This window comes from Haliotis cracherodii, unplaced genomic scaffold (genome assembly GCF_022045235.1).
Source record: "Haliotis cracherodii isolate W230 unplaced genomic scaffold, xgHalCrac1.p SCAF_10, whole genome shotgun sequence".
Classification (NCBI taxonomy): Eukaryota; Metazoa; Mollusca; class Gastropoda; order Lepetellida; family Haliotidae; genus Haliotis; species Haliotis cracherodii.
The window spans coordinates 19595070-19614595 of record NW_027266265.1 but is presented as its reverse complement, the minus strand read 5'-3'; the positions used below and the strand labels follow the sequence as shown (position 1 = coordinate 19614595).

The 19526-nt window shown below is 40.3% G+C and overlaps 1 protein-coding gene across 3 annotated transcripts in view; it reads left to right on the top strand.

Annotated features, from left to right (window-relative positions):
• LOC139454174 (uncharacterized protein KIAA0513-like) overlaps positions 1–19526 on the top strand; it is a 101320-nt gene that overhangs the window by 47724 nt on the left and 34070 nt on the right. For all 3 annotated transcript variants that reach the window (XR_011652447.1, XR_011652446.1, XM_071235725.1), the window contains exon 3: positions 15362–15406. Coding sequence is in view for 1 of the 3 variants with exons in the window: in XM_071235725.1 (XP_071091826.1) it covers positions 15362–15406 (45 nt within the window). In the remaining 2 variants the exon portion in view is untranslated. The remainder of the gene's footprint in view (positions 1–15361; positions 15407–19526) is intronic.

The following is a 19526-nucleotide window of genomic DNA, read 5'->3' as shown; positions in this document are numbered from 1 at the left end:
AGAGGCTATAGTTCCAGACAGTCAGACATGATTGTTCTGTTGATGCTGGTTACAGAGGCTACAGTTCCAGACAAACAGACATGATTGTTCTGTTGATGCTGGTTACAGAGGCTATAGTTCCAGACAGTCAGACATGGTTGTTCTGTTGATGCTGGTTACAGAGGCTATAGTTCCAGACAGTCAGACATGATTGTTCTGTTGATGCTGGTTACAGAGGCTACGGCTCCAGATGTTGTACAGTCAGACATGATTGTTCTGTTGATGCTGGTTACAGAGGCTATAGTTCCAGACAGTCAGACATGATTGTTCTGTTGATGCTGGTTACAGAGGCTATAGTTCCAGACAAACAGACATGGTTGTTCTGTTGATGCTGGTTACAGAGGCTACAACTCCAGATGTTGTACAGTCAGACATGATTGTTCTGTTGATGCTGGTTACAGAGGCTACAACTCCAGATGTTGTACACTCAGACATGATTGTTCTGTTGATGCTGGTTACAGAGGCTATAGTTCCAGACAAACAGACATGGTTGTTCTGTTGATGCTGGTTACAGAGGCTATAGTTCCAGACAGTCAGACATGGTTGTTCTGTTGATGCTGGTTACAGAGGCTATAGTTCCAGACAGTCAGACATGATTGTTCTGTTGATGCTGGTTACAGAGGCTATAGTTCCAGACAGTCAGACATGATTGTTCTGTTGATGCTGGTTACAGAGGCTATAGTTCCAGACAGTCAGACATGGTTGTTCTGTTGATGCTGGTTACAGAGGCTACAACTCCAGATGTTTTACAGTCAGACATGATTGTTCTGTTGATGCTGGTTACAGAGGCTACAACTCCAGATGTTGTACGGTCAGACATGATTGTTCTGTTGATGCTGGTTACAGAGGCTATAGTTCCAGACAGTCAGACTTGATTGTTCTGTTGATGCTGGTTACAGAGGCTATAGTTCCAGACAAACAGACATGGTTGTTCTGTTGATGCTGGTTACAGAGGCTATAGTTCCAGACAGTCAGACTTGATTGTTCTGTTGATGCTGGTTACAGAGGCTATAGTTCCAGACAAACAGACATGGTTGTTCTGTTGATGCTGGTTACAGAGGCTATAGTTCCAGACAAACAGACATGGTTGTTCTGTTGATGCTGGTTACAGAGGCTATAGTTCCAGACAGTCAGACATGATTGTTCTGTTGATGCTGGTTACAGAGGCTATAGTTCCAGACAGTCAGACTTGATTGTTCTGTTGATGCTGGTTACAGAGGCTATAGTTCCAGACAAACAGACATGGTTGTTCTGTTGATGCTGGTTACAGAGGCTACAACTCCAGATGTTGTACAGTCAGACATGATTGTTCTGTTGATGCTGGTTACAGAGGCTATAGTTCCAGACAGTCAGACTTGATTGTTCTGTTGATGCTGAAAACAGAGGCTACGGCTCGAGATGTTGTACACTCAGACATGATTGTTCTGTTGATGCTGAATACAGAGGCTATAGTTTTAGACAGTCAGACATGATTGTTCTGTTGATGCTGAATACAGAGGCTACGGCTCCAGATGTTGTACAGTCAGACATGATTGTTCTGTTGATGCTGGTTACAGAGGCTATAGTTTTAGACAGTCAGACATGATTGTTCTGTTGATGCTGGTTACAGAGGCTATAGTTTTAGACAGTCAGACATGATTGTTCTGTTGATGCTGGTTACAGAGGCTACGGCTCCAGATGTTGTACAGTCAGACATGATTGTTCTGTTGATGCTGGTTACAGAGGCTATGGCTCCAGATGTTGTACAGTCAGACATGATTGTTCTATTAATGCTGGTTACAGAGGCTATGGCTCCAGATGTTGTACAGTCAGACATGATTGTTCTGTTGATGCTGGTTACAGAGGCTACAACTCCAGATGTTTTACAGTCAGACATGATTGTTCTGTTGATGCTGGTTACAGAGGCTATAGTTCCAGACAATCAGACATGATTGTTCTGTTGGTGCTGGTTACAGAGGCTACGGCTCCAGATGTTGTACAGTCAGACATGGTGGTCACAGGCCAAATGGCAAGATCCCTAACCATGGTCATTGCTATCCAAATCACCAATGACCATCCAGCCCTTGACTCTGTGACAGTCTGTCATGTGCCTCATATTACAGTGACAGCAATATGTCACAGATCGTTGGCTAATGGATACGTTGTGTATATACATCATTCTTGTTGCTGTCTAGTTTCAACTCGAGTTAATCGACTATAGAAATTACCCTACAACTAGCTATTCCTGACTGCAGTATTCAATATATGTTCCTCCGGGCTACTTGCTGTATTGTGCAATTAGGAGCAGGATATGGTCACAGGGGATCACGTGGGATCTGGCTCCTTGATTCACTCTGACACAAATGCTTGACAATTGATAATTGTAATTTGACTGGCAGACAAAGTGGCAAACAATTTGTCTTGATATTAATCTACACCATTGAAATTGATCATTAACAGTTGTGATATGGATAATAGCTTTTAGGAGGATTAGTGTTGTCCCAATAAGATGAGGATGTTGGGAATTACGAAGTCGAGATGCTGTAACACATAATCTCCACCCTCCCTCCCACACTTTACACCCCCTCAGTTGCCCCTACCTATTGTCCACAGTACCTTCTCTGCCTAATGACAGGCAGTAATCTTGCGATGATACAGCATCCTGACCTATCTCCGTCCCACTGAACAATAGAAAATGCCTCTCAAATGCTTTATTAATGCTTCACTGATGCTTCATACCAGGGTTCCAATTATCAGCATGGCGATATGTTCGCTTGACCTTTATAAGAAAAGAAAATTTCATCCATCATATGCTGTCTTTCTTTTCTCGTGATGTTTACCTAACTAGAGTCCTCTTGCCATCAAGACTAATCTCCTTTTCAGGCTTCAGTTTTCAAGCTACAAGGACAAGCACAAACAGATGGTTGGCCTGACAATGTTGAAATGTGTTGTGTGGATGAAGTGATATGTTGTTTAAACCTCTGACATTTCATGTTTTTCAGTCTACATACCAGTAGTTGTATCTAAAAATATATGCAATAAAGGAAGAATAAAAAAGTTATTCAAGCTAAAATTGTCCAAAAAAAAACCTATTTGAAAATTACAATGTCAGAGACCTGTGAAGATCTGTGTTAGAATTGGTCTGCAGCAACCAATGCTTGACGTAAGAGGCAATTAATGGGATCAGGTGGTCAGGCTCACTGACTTGGTTGATGCATGTTATTGTATCCCAATTGTGTAGATTGATGCTCATAATATCAATCACTGGACTTCCTGGTCCAGACTCGATTATTTACACACTGCCCTCGTTTTACTGTAATATCGCTGGGTGCAGTGTTAAACAACAAACAAAACAATAAAATGTGAGTGTTTTTACAGCCATATATTTTTCTTACTAGGGAGAATATTCAATTCCTAAAATACTTTGACTGATCCTCAGATTTTTAAGCAAACATTCATTTCATTTCATTTCATTCTCCATATAGTCAGTTGTAACATTTACAGAGCATGGCTCCTTCTGTACATAATTGGTAGCCAGCTTAGAATAAGTAACACAATGCAGGGTTATGCTGGTTTGAGTCACAGTATCAGGAAATAGGTTTGTTTGTTTGTTTGTTTGCTCTTTAATGCCACACTCAGCAATATTCCAGCTATATGATGGCGGTCTGTAAATAATCTAGTCTTGGCCAGACAATCCAGTGATTGACATCATGAGCATCTATCCATGCCATTGGGATACGATGACATATATCAACCAAGTCAGCAAGCCTGATCACCCGTTAGTCGCTTCTTACGACAAGCATAGTCGCCTTTTACAGCAAGCATGGGTTGCTGAAGACCTATTCTATATTAAAAAGTGTGTTTATGTGTAAAGCCGACTTTGTCATCGAGCACAGTGGAACCTGGCAGTACGGATCATTAGAGGTCATTATACAAATTGCCAATACAAAAACAATAGATGAAGTCACAGGAGGTTACTCACCCGAGTTCACTGAACTACTTATGTTGTTTTGGAAACTATTTTCATGTATAATTCAAAGTCATTGCCAAGGTCATTCACTCAATTTATCAGTATGGTTCCGAGTGTATAGATGGAATGACTTAGAGATTTCATGTTTGTGAAACCACCACATTTTCCTGCATATGACAATGTTTGAAGGTCAAGGTCACTGATTGTTAAATAGAACTGAAAAGTAAAATCATTTGGTTGACTTCTGTGAGGGTGAGGGTCTTCAGGGGTCACATAAATTGTGGCTCATGTATTTTTTCAAAACTGTTGACCTGTTTTCAACACATGCCTTCTGGGATTTAAGTACATCATTCAAATTCTGCTTCAGTAGTTTATGAAGCAACCTCACTGTGTAGATGCTACATCACTTAGTGTGTGAAAACATCCTGTCTGTGTGGTGAAGTTGGAGGGACACTGGGATAGCATTACGTTTGAATAGCTTTCCTCATGTCATCCAGAAGCCTAAATATCATAAACAGTCTTAACTAGATTGCAACTGCTTCAATATAGGAATCTGATTTTCCCTACTGGCATTAACTGATGCTGAAAGTCCTGGAGTGGTTGCTGTATCTACAGCTGGTGTAGCTATGATCTGTGTGTGCAGAAGACTAGCTGTGATGGAGTATGATGTAGCTTGGTGAGGAAGGCACTGATGAAAGATGATGCATGGAGCTGTCACAGCACTTGGACCACCTACATGGCAGCTTTTGCATAATGTGCTCCATGTTAAAAACTACTTTGTTGGAAGATTTGTATGCGTTTCACATGTGTTGACATCTTCAGGCAGGAAGACAGATCATGAAGGATTGATGAATTAGCACTTTTCACTTCTACTGAAATTCAAACTTCTCTCTTTGTATGTAACTCTTTTCTGTGATCAGGAAGAATCTTTGATGCTATCAACCAAGTTAACTCCTCCTGCTGAACAACTCATGTGCTTCTTTGTCGGTCCCCATGTAATCTTGACTAGACCTTGACTACATCAATCAACAAGCACTTAGCCCTTCAACCGAGACCCCTGCTAACCAACTCACATGCTTGCTTGTCTGTGCACTACATACGCTGAACCGTCTTTGATGCCATCAACCAACATGCACTTAGCCACCACCCCTGCTTACCAACTCAAGTGCTTGCTTGTCTGTCCACCACGTAACCTTGAACAGTCTTTGACTACATCAACCAACAAGTACTAAGCCCCCACCCCTGCTAACCGACTCAAGTGTTTGCTTGTCTGTCCACTACATACTCTGAACAGTCTTTGACTACATCAACCAACAAGTACTTAGCCCCCACCCCTGCTAACCGACTCAAGTGTTTGCTTGTCTGTCCACTACATACTCTGAACCATCTTTGATACCATCAACCAACAAGCACTTAGCCCCCACCCCTGCTAACCGACTCATGTGTTTGCTTGTCTGTCCACTACATACTCTGAACCGTCTTTGATACCATCAACCAACAAGCACTTAGCCCCCACCCCTGCTAACCGACTCATGTGTTTGCTTGTCTGTCCACTACATACTCTGAACCGTCTTTGACTACATCAACCAACAAGTACTTAGCCCCCACCCCTGCTAACCGACTCAAGTGTTTGCTTGTCTGTCCACTACATACTCTGAACCATCTTTGATACCATCAACCAACGAGCACTTAGCCCCCACCCCTGCTAACCGACTCAAGTGCTTGCTTGTCTGTCCACTACATACTCTGAACCGTCTTTGATACCATCAACCAACAAGCACTTAGCCCCCACCCCTGCTAACCGACTCATGTGCTTGCTTGTCTGTCCACTACATACTCTGAACCATCTTTGATACCATCAACCAACAAGTACTTAGCCCCAACCCCTGCTAACCGACTCAAGTGCTTGCTTGTCTGTCCACTACATACTCTGAACCGTCTTTGATACCATCAACCAACAAGCACTTAGCCCCCACCCCTGCTAACCGACTCAAGTGCTTGCTTGTCTGTCCACTACATACTCTGAACCGTCTTTGATACCATCAACCAACAAGTACTTAGCCCCCACCCCTGCTAACCGACTCAAGTGCTTGCTTGTCTGTCCACTACATACTCTGAACCGTCTTTGATACCATCAACCAACAAGCACTTAGCCCCCACCCCTGCTAACCGACTCATGTGCTTGCTTGTCTGTCCACTACATACTCTGAACCATCTTTGATACCATCAACCAACAAGTACTTAGCCCCCACCCCTGCTAACCGACTCAAGTGCTTGCTTGTCTGTCCACTACATACTCTGAACCGTCTTTGATACCATCAACCAACAAGCACTTAGCCCCCACCCCTGCTAACCGACTCAAGTGCTTGCTTGTCTGTCCACTACATACTCTGAACCGTCTTTGACTACATCAACCAACAAGTACTTAGCCCCCACCCCTGCTAACCGACTCATGTGTTTGCTTGTCTGTCCACTACATACTCTGAACCGTCTTTGATACCATCAACCAACAAGCACTTAGCCCCCACCCCTGCTAACCGACTCATGTGCTTGCTTGTCTGTCCACTACATACTCTGAACCGTCTTTGACTACATCAACCAACAAGTACTTAGCCCCCACCCCTGCTAACCGACTCATGTGTTTGCTTGTCTGTCCACTACATACTCTGAACCGTCTTTGATACCATCAACCAACAAGCACTTAGCCCCCACCCCTGCTAACCGACTCATGTGCTTGCTTGTCTGTCCACTACATACTCTGAACCGTCTTTGACTACATCAACCAACAAGTACTTAGCCCCCACCCCTGCTAACCGACTCATGTGTTTGCTTGTCTGTCCACTACATACTCTGAACCGTCTTTGATACCATCAACCAACAAGCACTTAGCCCCCACCCCTGCTAACCGACTCATGTGCTTGCTTGTCTGTCCACTACATACTCTGAACCGTCTTTGACTACATCAACCAACAAGTACTTAGCCCCCACCCCTGCTAACCGACTCATGTGCTTGCTTGTCTGTCCACTACATACTCTGAACCGTCTTTGATGCCATCAACCAACAAGTACTTAGCCCCCACCCCTGCTAACCGACTCATGTGCTTGCTTGTCTGTCCACTACATACTCTGAACCGTCTTTGATGCCATCAACCAACAAGTACTTAGCCCCCACCCCTGCTAACCGACTCATGTGCTTGCTTGTCTGTCCACTACATACTCTGAACCGTCTTTGACTACATCAACCAACAAGTACTTAGCCCCCACCCCTGCTAACCGACTCATGTGCTTGCTTGTCTGTCCACTACATACTCTGAACCGTCTTTGACTACATCAACCAACAAGTACTTAGCCCCCACCCCTGCTAACCGACTCATGTGTTTGCTTGTCTGTCCACTACATACTCTGAACCGTCTTTGATACCATCAACCAACAAGCACTTAGCCCCCACCCCTGCTAACCGACTCATGTGTTTGCTTGTCTGTCCACTACATACTCTGAACCATCTTTGATACCATCAACCAACAAGCACTTAGCCCCCACCCCTGCTAACCGACTCATGTGCTTGCTTGTCTGTCCACCACGTAACCTTGACCAGTCCTTGACTACATCAACCAACAAGCATTTAGCCCCCACCCCTGCTAACCAACTCATGTGCTTGCTTGTCTGTCCACCACGTAACCTTGACCAGTCCTTGACTACATCAACCAACAAGCATTTAGCCCCCACCCCTGCTAACCAACTCATGTGCTTGCTTGTCTGTCCACCACGTAACCTTGACCAGTCCTTGACTACATCAACCAACAAGCATTTAGCCCCCACCCCTGCTAACCAACTCATGTGCTTGCTTGTCTGTCCACCACGTAACCTTGACCAGTCCTTGACTACATCAACCAACAAGCATTTAGCCCCCACCCCTGCTAACCAACTCATGTGCTTGCTTGTCTGTCCACCACGTAACCTTGACCAGTCCTTGACTACATCAACCAACAAGCATTTAGCCCCCACCCCTGCTAACCAACTCATGTGCTTGCTTGTCTGTCCACCACGTAACCTTGACCAGTCCTTGACTACATCAACCAACAAGCATTTAGCCCCCACCTCTGCTAACCAACTTACTTGTCTGTCCATTCCATACTCTGAACCGTCTTTAACAACATCAACCAACAAGCCCTTATCAGTCCTGTACATATCAGGATCTAATAGACTCATTGGAGGTTACTTTTTCCATTTGATCTATTCTTTGTTATAAACCCAATTTGCTTACTGTAGCTATAAAACATACTATTGTTTAATAATGCACGTCTGCATTATTACCTCCCCTGGCTGCTGCTGGATGTGCATTGTGGGGTCTCTGTACACACAGAGCAGGCCATCACCAGCCAGCCAGGCTCCATCACAATCACATGGACATTTGGATGTTTAGGATCTTGGCATGGTCCTTTGAAGTGTAGCGGATGGTCTGACCAATAAAAAAGGAATGTAGTCTGTATGTAGGGATGACATTGAACAGCCTCTTGACTTGCAGATAACATTGACAAAGTGAATATTTGAAGCTAAGATCCTTTCCTTGAATTTTAAGAATGAATCTCAGCATTTGAATTGATTATGATGAAAAGTATGCTTAGTTTAAACTTTTTTCATGTTTTTTCAGGGCTATAACATAAGTGGCCTTTTAATTAACAGGTATACTCCAAAGAATACTCTGAATTCTGTGCTAAGGAAAAAATATTTTTGTCTTTGTATTTGATCTCCAAATAGGCCTGACCACTGCTGCGCCCTCATAAACCTGCTTATCTGAGGCCTTCTTGTCAAACAGAGTTTTAACAGTGAATGACTGGGTACATCCAACCAAATTGTAATTGCAATTGCCATGTGATATTTCCTGTCATTGTAGTCATGACCTTCTCATTGAGATTTACTCATGTGTCATTATCATGTCGGCTTTAATACATTTATATAGATCAGTACCTCCATGGACCTTGTCAAACAGGACCTTTATCTACATACATTCAAAATATTTTTATTTGAGCCACGTATTCCAGATGAAAGAATCAACCACAGTACATTTGCTCCACAAATACGTGACATTTTATATGATTTATTAAACTGATTTTCTGACAGTGTAATATTCATTATAAAAAAATGCATTATTATTAAAGAATTCCCTGTTTCTTTTATGCTGTTCTTCAAAATTATTTTTGTTAAAAATGTTTCAAAATGGCTCTGGTTCCTCTGCCACAGGCCAGCACTGTGTGCCGATTCGTCACAGTTTACACAGTCCTTTCAAGATATTGCATATGTTATTCATGTTTCATTTTTATAAATCATCTAGATAAACAATATCTTAGAATGGTTAACTTTCATTGAGAAAATATCCTAATATTTTCTCATTATTTCAAGTTTATCTCAAACATTAAAAATTTCATTTTGTCTCATTATTCTTTCATTTCAATCATCTTCTCAAAATTTCGATTTTTTTTCTTGTTACATTGATTATATTTTAAACAAACTTGACATACAAAGAAAATAATCAAAGTAGCGAGAGAAAAGAAATCAAATTTCGATTTCTTTTAATAAACATGAAATAACGAAAAAATAGTTGAAATTACGAGAAAATAATCAAAGTAGTGAGAAAGAATTTGAAATTTCATGAAAATAATTGAAATTATGAAAATAGAATCAAAGTATCGAGAAAATAATTGAAAAAACAAAAAGAAATTCTGAATTTCAAGTTTTTATAAATAATGTGAAAATATTTGAAGTAATGTAGAAAATCTTGTAATTTCAAGAAAGTAATTGAAATAACAAGAACATAATTGAACCAACAAGAAATATTTTGAAATTACAGGTTTTTTAAATAAACTTGCAATAATGAGAAAATAATTGAAAATTATGAGAAAATAGAACTAATAAGAAAAAGCTTGAAGTAACATGAAAAAACCTTGAAAATAATTGATATAACAAGAAATTTTGATTTAAAAATAATAATCTATGCTACCAAAGTGACACCATTAGGTTTTCTTATAGTATTGCATACTTTTGACCTTTATTTTAACTGATGTATTTTTTAACTTAATGGCCGCCCATTCTCAGAGTCTCAGTTTCATACAAAAATTTTGAACTCAGACATTTCTTATAAATTGTCTGTGCTAAAAGAGGGATTGAGTTCTTATGTTATCGAAATCAATCTCTGACCTTTCATAAATTTTACCCTTGTGTCTTCATGGGGATGCAGGCACTGAGTCACATCCAGCAGCAGCAGCAACAGGCAGATGCTGGACACTTTCATTCTCCCAAATCAATATCCAGCACACTTCCCTCAATGTATATGACAGGTCAACTTTTATTTTCCTCTCAAATAGTTTCTGCAGCTGTCAGTATATCGTTTCTTAATGGATTCTGACCTTTCAGTGTACATGATCAGTGTTGTAATTCCACCAGGTCACCATTTGTAACTCCGCATTTGTGAGAACTGTGTCACTTGAGGATTCTAATCTGCTTTTAGGAGTTTATTTGGAGGGGACAGTTACGCTACGTCAAAGATGATTTTTGGAGTGAGGAAGTATTTCTTAGTATTTGTTCTCAGATTGTAGACATTGTTTGACCAATAGCCAGTTGAGTGTAGGATGATGTGACATGTTCATTGACTGCAGGAGATACTGTAAATCTTGAATGTGTCTCCAAATATTTACGACTGCAGACCCCAAATTTAAGCCAAAAATGTGACTCAATATCAATGCGACTGCCCAACCCTATCCCCAGTGGAATGATACATATCCTTACCCTTAATCCAATCAAACTGCAAATAGGACTGCTTATTTAAGCTGAGTAGAGCACTTCCATAAAAACAATTTACAGTGTTTTTCTAAAACCAACACACTGTTTATATAGTGTGTTGACCTGCATTAAGGAAGTTCAAAGGCAATAAAATAATTGAATCAAGAAAAGTTCACTGATTGGTACGTGGAGAAGGTGTCACAGACTTGAAGGCAGATGACAAGTTAAAGGCTGTAGATCTGAGGTGTGTGATAAAGGTGTTGGCCCGGGAGTGCCATATTTGATATTTAGGGAAAAATCCTCTTGGCGTTCCCGGGACCAGTAAGGACTCAGACACGGTTCATTGACACAGGATTTGACACTCCTGGTACCAGGCAAATAATAGGAAAACAATGGAGTACCACTCCTCCATTTTATTATTTTATTTTTGCATTAAAGACTGTATTAGATGTACTTATTCATATTCATGTTCATTCCCAGTTAAGAAGTTCCAAGAAATTGTCCTTAAATGATCTGAGGCGTGCATCGATCTGGAGGTAACGTTGCTTATGGGGAGGTGCAGAGGGAGTGCCGTTCCATCGCAGAATGCTGACACGATGTTGGACTGCTCTCTCTGAAATAGTATATAAGCTGGCTCTTCCTGGCAAGCTGCTTGATCTTGTGGTGCCACCATTCAAGACTGTTGTTAGTCCGGTGGCCAGAGTTGCCAAATTGGCTCCAGATGTCACGTCTGAACTGCCTCCCTTCAACCCACGATGTTGTCACGTAGTCCATGAAGACGGGGATCTTAGGTCCTGCAGGGCTATCGGCCATTGTCTCCCACCACACCCCTTCCACCTCGTCGAGTGGCACAAGGGGCAGGGCAGTGGCACGCCAACTAACTTCTCCACCCCGGGGTTTTCCTTGTAGTAGGGCGCCGGCCCTTCTTTCTGTATACATCTCCAGATACAAGGGTGCGGGAGAAGAAACACCCTCTGACAACTATGGTTGGTGGAAACACGCTACGGACGTCATTGTGGGCAGACAACTCAGAATCATGTTCAGGTCATGTGCCTTCTCATGCAAATATTTGAATACCCGCACATATGGAGCTTCTGTTTTAGTGGGTAGCTTTTGCTACAAAATCTACACCTGCCATAGTACAGTTGCTGTCCCCCTTCTCACATTCTCTGTTAAATTCACTCTCACTTACGCATTTGCCATTTTGGTGGTATTATTGTGGAATATAAGACTTACAAATCATGTGTTTTTACTCAGTGTCATATTGATGTTATTTCAATTATTACAATTCGGCTTATGAAAGCTTTTTGGTCGGTTTGATCTTCTAAAACAAGCGCCTTATTTGTAAACACATCGTGAGTAAACTCATTACAACTGTAAACAGTTAACAACTCTAAATAACTTGTTTATGTCATAAAGTGTATTTCTACTAATGTATTTCGGTATGCCTTGTTTATATTATCAAAAGGTACGCATTCCCGGTTGAGCGCACTCACAGGTAATCTGTTGATTTGGCACTCCCGGTACCAACAAAAGAATCTCTCTATTTATGAGTTCGGCTTTCCCAGGACTATCTGAAATTCAGATTTGGCGTTCCTGGCCCATAACCATGATAAGCCTATTGGTACGGGTCGGGTCGGGTCGGGTCGGGTCGGGGCGGCCTTTGACGAAGCATTGCGTGGGTGGCGTCTGTCTGGACTGCTGGTGTGGTCAGTGATTCCTAGTTTGACACAAGTGGGTAGAATTCTTGACCCCAGAAGTGATGATAACTGACCAGATGCCTATTGTGTAATTCGTATTCCTTAAATGACTTTGTTATGTACTTGTTTCAACTGCTGCTCAATAAACCGTGTTTGTGTCTATATTCAAGTTGGTATTTTCACTATCCAAATGTGCAGTGAGGCCATCTTTTTGTTGATAGTCATTTTGGAGACATTGAATGTGAAGTTTTATTAATGCGAACAAAGACTCCTCACATTTTTCACATTTTTTTCACTCTCAAGTTAATTTCAAGATTTACAGTTGTTCCTTAATAGAACACTTTCTTTGTCTTACTGGAAATCTAGCATTATCATCACTATAAGAGCCAGTTCATCACGGGAGCTCATTCCTTATATCATAACGGGAGCGCATTCCTTAGATCATCACAGGATATATACCTTATATCATCATGGGAGCTCCAACCTTATATCATGGGAGCTCCTACCTTATATCATCACGGGAGCTCATTCCTAGATCATCACGGGAGCTCATTCCTTATATCATCATGGGAGCTCCTACCTTATATCATCATGGAAGCTCATTCCTAGATCATCACGGGAGCTCATTCCTTAGATCATCACAGGATATATACCTTATATCATCATGTGAGCTCATTCCTAGATCATCACGGGAGCTCATTCCTAGATCATCACCAGAGCTCCTACCTTATATCACCATGGGAGCTCATTCCTAGATTATCACCAGAGCTCCTACATTATATCACCATGGGAGCTCATACCTTATATGATTGCGGGAGCTCATTCCTTATGTCATCACCAGAGCTCCTACCTTATATCACCATGGGAGCTCATACCTTATACGATCGCGGGAGCTCATTCCTTGTATCATCACCAGAGCTCATTCCTTAGATCATCATTGGAGCTCATTCCTTATATCATCACGGAAGCTCATTCCTTATATGATCGTGGGAGCTCATTCCTTATATCATCACGGAAGCTCATTCCTTATATGATCGTGGGAGCTCATTCCTTATATCATCACGGAAGCTCATTCCTTATATGATCGTGGGAGCTCATTCCTTATATCATCACGAGAGCTCATTCCTTAGATCATCACGGGAGCTCATTCCTAAGATCATCACGGGAGTTCATTCCTTATATCATCGTGGGAGCTCATTCCTTAGATCATCACCAGATCTAATTCCTAATATCATCATGGGAGCTCATACCTTATTTCATCAGAGGATCTAATTCCTGATATTATCATCAGAGCTCATTCCTTCTCTTCACTGAAAGTCATTCTTTGATCATCACTGGAGATCTCTGCTTTTATCTTTATTTGGATTTCTGATCTGAATTGAAATTGGAGTGTAAGGTCACTGTTCATTTCACATAGAGGATGAACTGCCACTTAATCTCAGGCAAAGGGGGTTTGTTTTGAATCATCTTTTGAACAAGAAGAATGTATGATCAAGTTTGAAACCTCTGTGTTAGCGTCTTCATCACAACAAAGGGAGATTTATGGCAAATAACTATTTTGAATCGATTCACTATCTAGCTTTGTTTACAAACTGTTAAATAACGGCTAGTCAGCTAAAATGAGAGCATGGAGACATAGTCAGTTCTGGGGATATTTTTGCTGATTTATTGGGAAATTATGACAGAAATTGATTTTCTTAGGGAATATTGCATAAATCTTTATATAACCCCATGGCTACAGGCTTCCAGTGTATGGAGGAGAGGGCCTAATGGGAGTGGGGAAGTAGGACAGACGACTTTCTGTGGTGTCTGTTGTTAGCATTTTTTGTCTGCCTGATTTTTTAACCATTGCTTTAAGCAATGATTTTTCAGTGAGAATTTTGTTTGTTATTTCTCCTGGTCTCTGCTACTTGAATTTAGGGACATTCTCTTCAACATGAGCACCATCGTGACTTTTGTTGCCCTCAACATCATCAATGCCATAACCATGGGTGTACTCCCCAACATAATCAATACCATAACCATGGGTGTACTCCCCAACATCATCAGTGCCATAACCATGGGTGTACTACCCAACATCATCAATGCCATAACCATGGGTGTACCCCCTAACATCATCAGTGCCATAACCATGGGTGTACTTCCCAACATCATCAGTGCCATAACCATGGGTGTACTCCCCAACATCATCAATGCCATAACCATGGGTGTACTCCCCAACATCATCCTCTGTTCATGGCAGACACTGATAAGACGCATTTTTCAACCTGACTCATGAAGATCCGGGTAGAGAATAGGTCTTCAGCAACCCATGCTTACCGTAAGAGGCGACTAATGGGGTTGGGTGGTCAGGCTTGCTTACTTGGTTGATGCATGTCATCGTGACCCATTTGCGTAGATTGGTGCTCATGAGGTCAATAACTGGATTGTCTGGCCCAGACTTGATTACCTACAAACCACCGTCATATAGGTGGAATATAGCTGAGTGCAGCATTAAACAACAAACAAACAAACAAACATTTTTTCAACCAATCTCCATGCTCCACACTGATAACATACAATTTTCAACCAATGTCTTCTTGGCCCACAGTGATACTTAGCATAAGATTTTCCATTCAAAACAGTTAATCTCATTGTGTGCAAGAGATCTACCATGCCGAAACTGAACAGTGACCTGTCTGTGCACCCTGCCAGAGTAGTAATCAGTAGATGTCTACACCAAGGACCTGCCTTCATCCAACTCTCCAGTACTGTCTAGACTTGCTATATAGGCCTGGCAATCCCACACCAGGACAAAAATGCTCTTTGATTATAATTGAATTAGAACATGAAGTTGTGAAGGTAGAGAGTCAAACTTAAATTGATTATGTTAATAAACTTGTTTCTTTTATTTCAGCATGCACCCGGGAGACTGTGGTTTGCAAGATATGTCAATTCACAGGTAGGCTTCTAACTGAATGTCATGTGAAGATTGTGCACACTTCATCTATCACATGGGGATAGAGTGTGTTTTGAGTAGGGATGTTATGCTCAAACTATTGATTCTCTGTGATTGCCTTGGCCTGATGTGACTGGTTCAATGGCAGTTAAAATACCAATAGTAAATGTGGCTACAGTGATAGTCTGGCCATATTGTCAAATCAGTGTAATGACAGTTGTCATCCATCAACTTCTAAGTAATGTCTATCAAACAATTCAGTGTAATATAATTAAAGAGTAACAATAATCCTAACTTCTGGCTAAAATTAGTATTTTAATATTCAATCTATTCAAATTCAAATTCAACATGATATCAGGAACATATTTTGTACTCAAATTTGTATAAACTTCTTGCAATTTGTATGTTTGTAAATAGTTCCCTCATCCCTTTGACAATCTAAGAAACACAGTGCTGCACAAGAAGTCAATGAGATGGGGGTGATCAATCTTTAAACATATTCCATGAAAACTGCTGATGTCCCAGCAACACCTTCTCAAAAAATGACAGTCGACTTGATAATCTACATTGTTAGATTTTGCTTTTTGTTTCTCGCCCATGAAGAGATCACCCCTTTAATAAACATACAGCTGTATTACTGATTGTGTAAAACCAAAGTGTGTGCTTATGTATTGTGGGAACATAATTAAAAACTCCCAACATCGCTGGGCTTTTTCAATGACATTGTGTGTAGAGATGATAGATCACTGAGAGGAGCTTATGCACACTCAATGACCCCAGCATCCCCGTTGCTAGGCTGACGTCACATGGCATTGTTTCACTCGTCAATCTTATAACAAAATTCCATAAATCATGCCATAGGGCATTGTGACGTGATTGTAAACATTGTGGTGCAGGGCCCCGATCCACAAGGTCATCGTAGCGCAGCAACAGTTGTAAGTCTATGTTAACTCTTTCAACACCAGTCAACCAGAAGCTTTTACTGCTGTGACACCGAGTTCCCAGAGACTCTTGTGTGACAGATCATGTCTACATTTATCAAGCAAGTTATCTGCTTGTAAAACATCTTTATAATGCATTTACAACTTGATACAGTTAATTTCAGATAAAAAAAATGTAAGCAAACACATTCCAGATTAAGCACCAAGGAAGCGAAAATTTGACAATTTTCGACAAATATAAGATTTCATAATATCCGCTAACCTATTCCTTTTTATTTTTATTATTTACGTATTCAGAAAAATTATTTTAAAAAGAATTTTAAATAGTAATCCTCGTGTATGATAAATTTCAGATTTTGATGAAAGGTTTGGGTTAAATTGTGTTGTTCTGATTGTTTTAAGCAGGAAATTGCGATCTAAATTAAAAATATGGAACTTCTTGGATGTTTTGCTATAGTTTACAAGCTGTGACAAAGATTTCTCATGCAAATATTTAGGTATTACATCATGTCTTAGCCTAAACATTGAGGCGACTAAAGCCGAGGTGTCATTTGACTTACATTACACACGAAGAGATGGAAATAATATCTTAGATGTAAGTTTGACAACTTTTAGATATATTTTTGTTGATTACTTATACTTATATTAATTACTTTATAGAACATAATTAAAATTTCCTTGAAACGTCCTTATTTCGCTCTTTGACATGTTCAATGTGAACCTGTTGTCGAAGTATGTTTCCAAGAATTATTTTCAATTACATTGTGGGAAATAGTGAATAAATTTTATATCTATCAATAAAATATGGTAAATTGAAATGAAATACGTATTTCAGACATTGTGAAATGTGAGAGATTTAATAATTTTATTATATGATAGGTTAATAAAATTATATAGTATTTTGACGTGTCTACGGCTTGGCCAGTGTACCGGTCTGGGGTGTCTGGGAACTCATAACGTCTTGGCCATTGGTCTTGTACCAGTCTGCGGTGTTGAAAGAGTTAAAGTATAAGTGTTATTATGATAACTTTAGCGCTACGACAGTTATGTGGAATGGATCCCTGAATTCTAAAGGTGGACCGTTGTATGGTTTCAAATTAATAAGTATCAACTTTTGACGTTGTTTGAAGTATTATTCTGTTAAACCTAATCGTAGTAAGCTGTGGAACATGTAGATGTCTGCCAATTCACACTTGACAGTGAAATTTAAGAAAAAATATAAACCGCAAATAATAAATAAAATTCTGTACTCTCTCCCATGTTATGACAGTTTTATGCAACGCATGAATAGTTCTGGTATCTGACGTCGCTTTCGCCCAGCAGATACTAGAAATATTCATGAGTTTTATAAAATTGTCATTACACGGGAGCTAGTTTAGTATTCTATATTTAAGGAACATCTGCTGGTGAGAATATTCGGAAAATAGTTTTTGTGATCAGGATTGAGTCAATGGATAGTTTGGGCAACTTAGATATGATAGAAACGGTCCCTCAAGGGTTGCAGACCATGACAAAGTTGATGCACTGCAGATTGGTGTGGATACTGACCTGATTGTACTGGACACAAATTGAGGTTCAATCTTCTGTTAGTGTAAGGTAGTAGCAATAGGATAATTACATGTATGTTATTTGAGTGGTAAGTGACACTGATTTAGTTGGACCAGTTTGTTACTGATGTAAGGAAATAATGACTTTTAAGCCTCTTTGAGGTAAAAAATCAGTTGGTTATAGCCGCATTATGTTGTAAAAAATTTGTTATTCACCTACATCAAAGTGGTTTATAGTAAGGCAGTCAGGGCTTTTGTGTTAATTCGATATGACCATTTCTATGTAATGTTCGTTTTCGTTTTCTACATTTCATACAATAAAACACTGCAGGGAGAGGAGAATTCAGTGATTTATTGTACGATAAACAACGACCACAAGCCATTTATTTCTTATGTGAGATGTCAACATTATGTACAGCTTCTTTAAGGATGTTGATAAAATGTACAAGCTTCAACGATATTTACCCAGATTTTAATAATAATGACTCCTTAAATAGAATTTGACCTAAAAAAATGTCAGACAAGTCCATTTTATGAACAGGGGGGTGAAGTTTGTTATATCCTGTATATTCTCACAATCCTCACGTCGATTTTCTGTACCTTTTCTCCAAATACTGATTGTCATATCTCTCCCATTTTTCGATGCGATCATTCGACCACTGAATTTATCTCTGTAGCCCAGCTACATCTATGGAGAACAACTTACTAGACACTTCCATCTAAAAAATGACGTCCAATATATGACGTCATCAAGTTAAGAGCGCATATTCAAATCTCCAGAAATGACGTCATGATAGGACATTCTTTGCAATTTATCTTGTAGCCATCTTATATAAGACAATAATAAGAGCTCTTTTCCTCAAGTATCTAAAACTCTGTTCGCAGTCAACTCAATCCTAGCAAATGATGACACGATAAGCTATGTGACAATGCTGAATCGGCCAGGAGACCACTATGACAAAGTTCTCCTTTCACTCTTGGAAACTGTGCCAATACCAGTAGTCGCACCAGTAGTGCATCCATATGCTTCTCTGAACCCCTTCACAGTGAATGAGTGTAGTATTGAATCTCTTGCCAATAGTTGATGAAGTGATGAGCCGTGGAGGCAGTGTAGTAGGAAGAGAGGATCTGTGGAAGGTGTGTTGTGTTAGGCGCCGCTCAGCACTGCCTTCCTGCAGTCAGCATGTCGCTAGACACCAAGTGCCGGTTCCAGGATGTCTAGTATTAAGTACCCAACATCGATGACAGTACCTTGATTAATGTCCCCTTGAATTCTGTAGAGTAACTCTCCATTCCTTAAAAATAATGGAGCTGAGGCCCATTAGTTTTAAGGAATGGAGAGTTACAAGGATATTCCCCTACTTAAAAGACATCCCTACTTTTATACTTTAACAAAAACATTCACTTGTGCAAAATATTTGAAAAATAAACCAGAACTCTTTGTAGACTGTATGCTGTGTGAGTTTATGATGCACAAGCAGTACATTCTCTGCCGCTGTTGCACGTGCACCAAGCTCCATCAAAAGCTGATATTTACAATTCATGGTACACGGCTCTTCATAATTTCGTTGGATCTTAAGCTAGTATTGTGTTAATCTCTTGCATGTTGTAAATACATGCTGACAGGGATGTAAG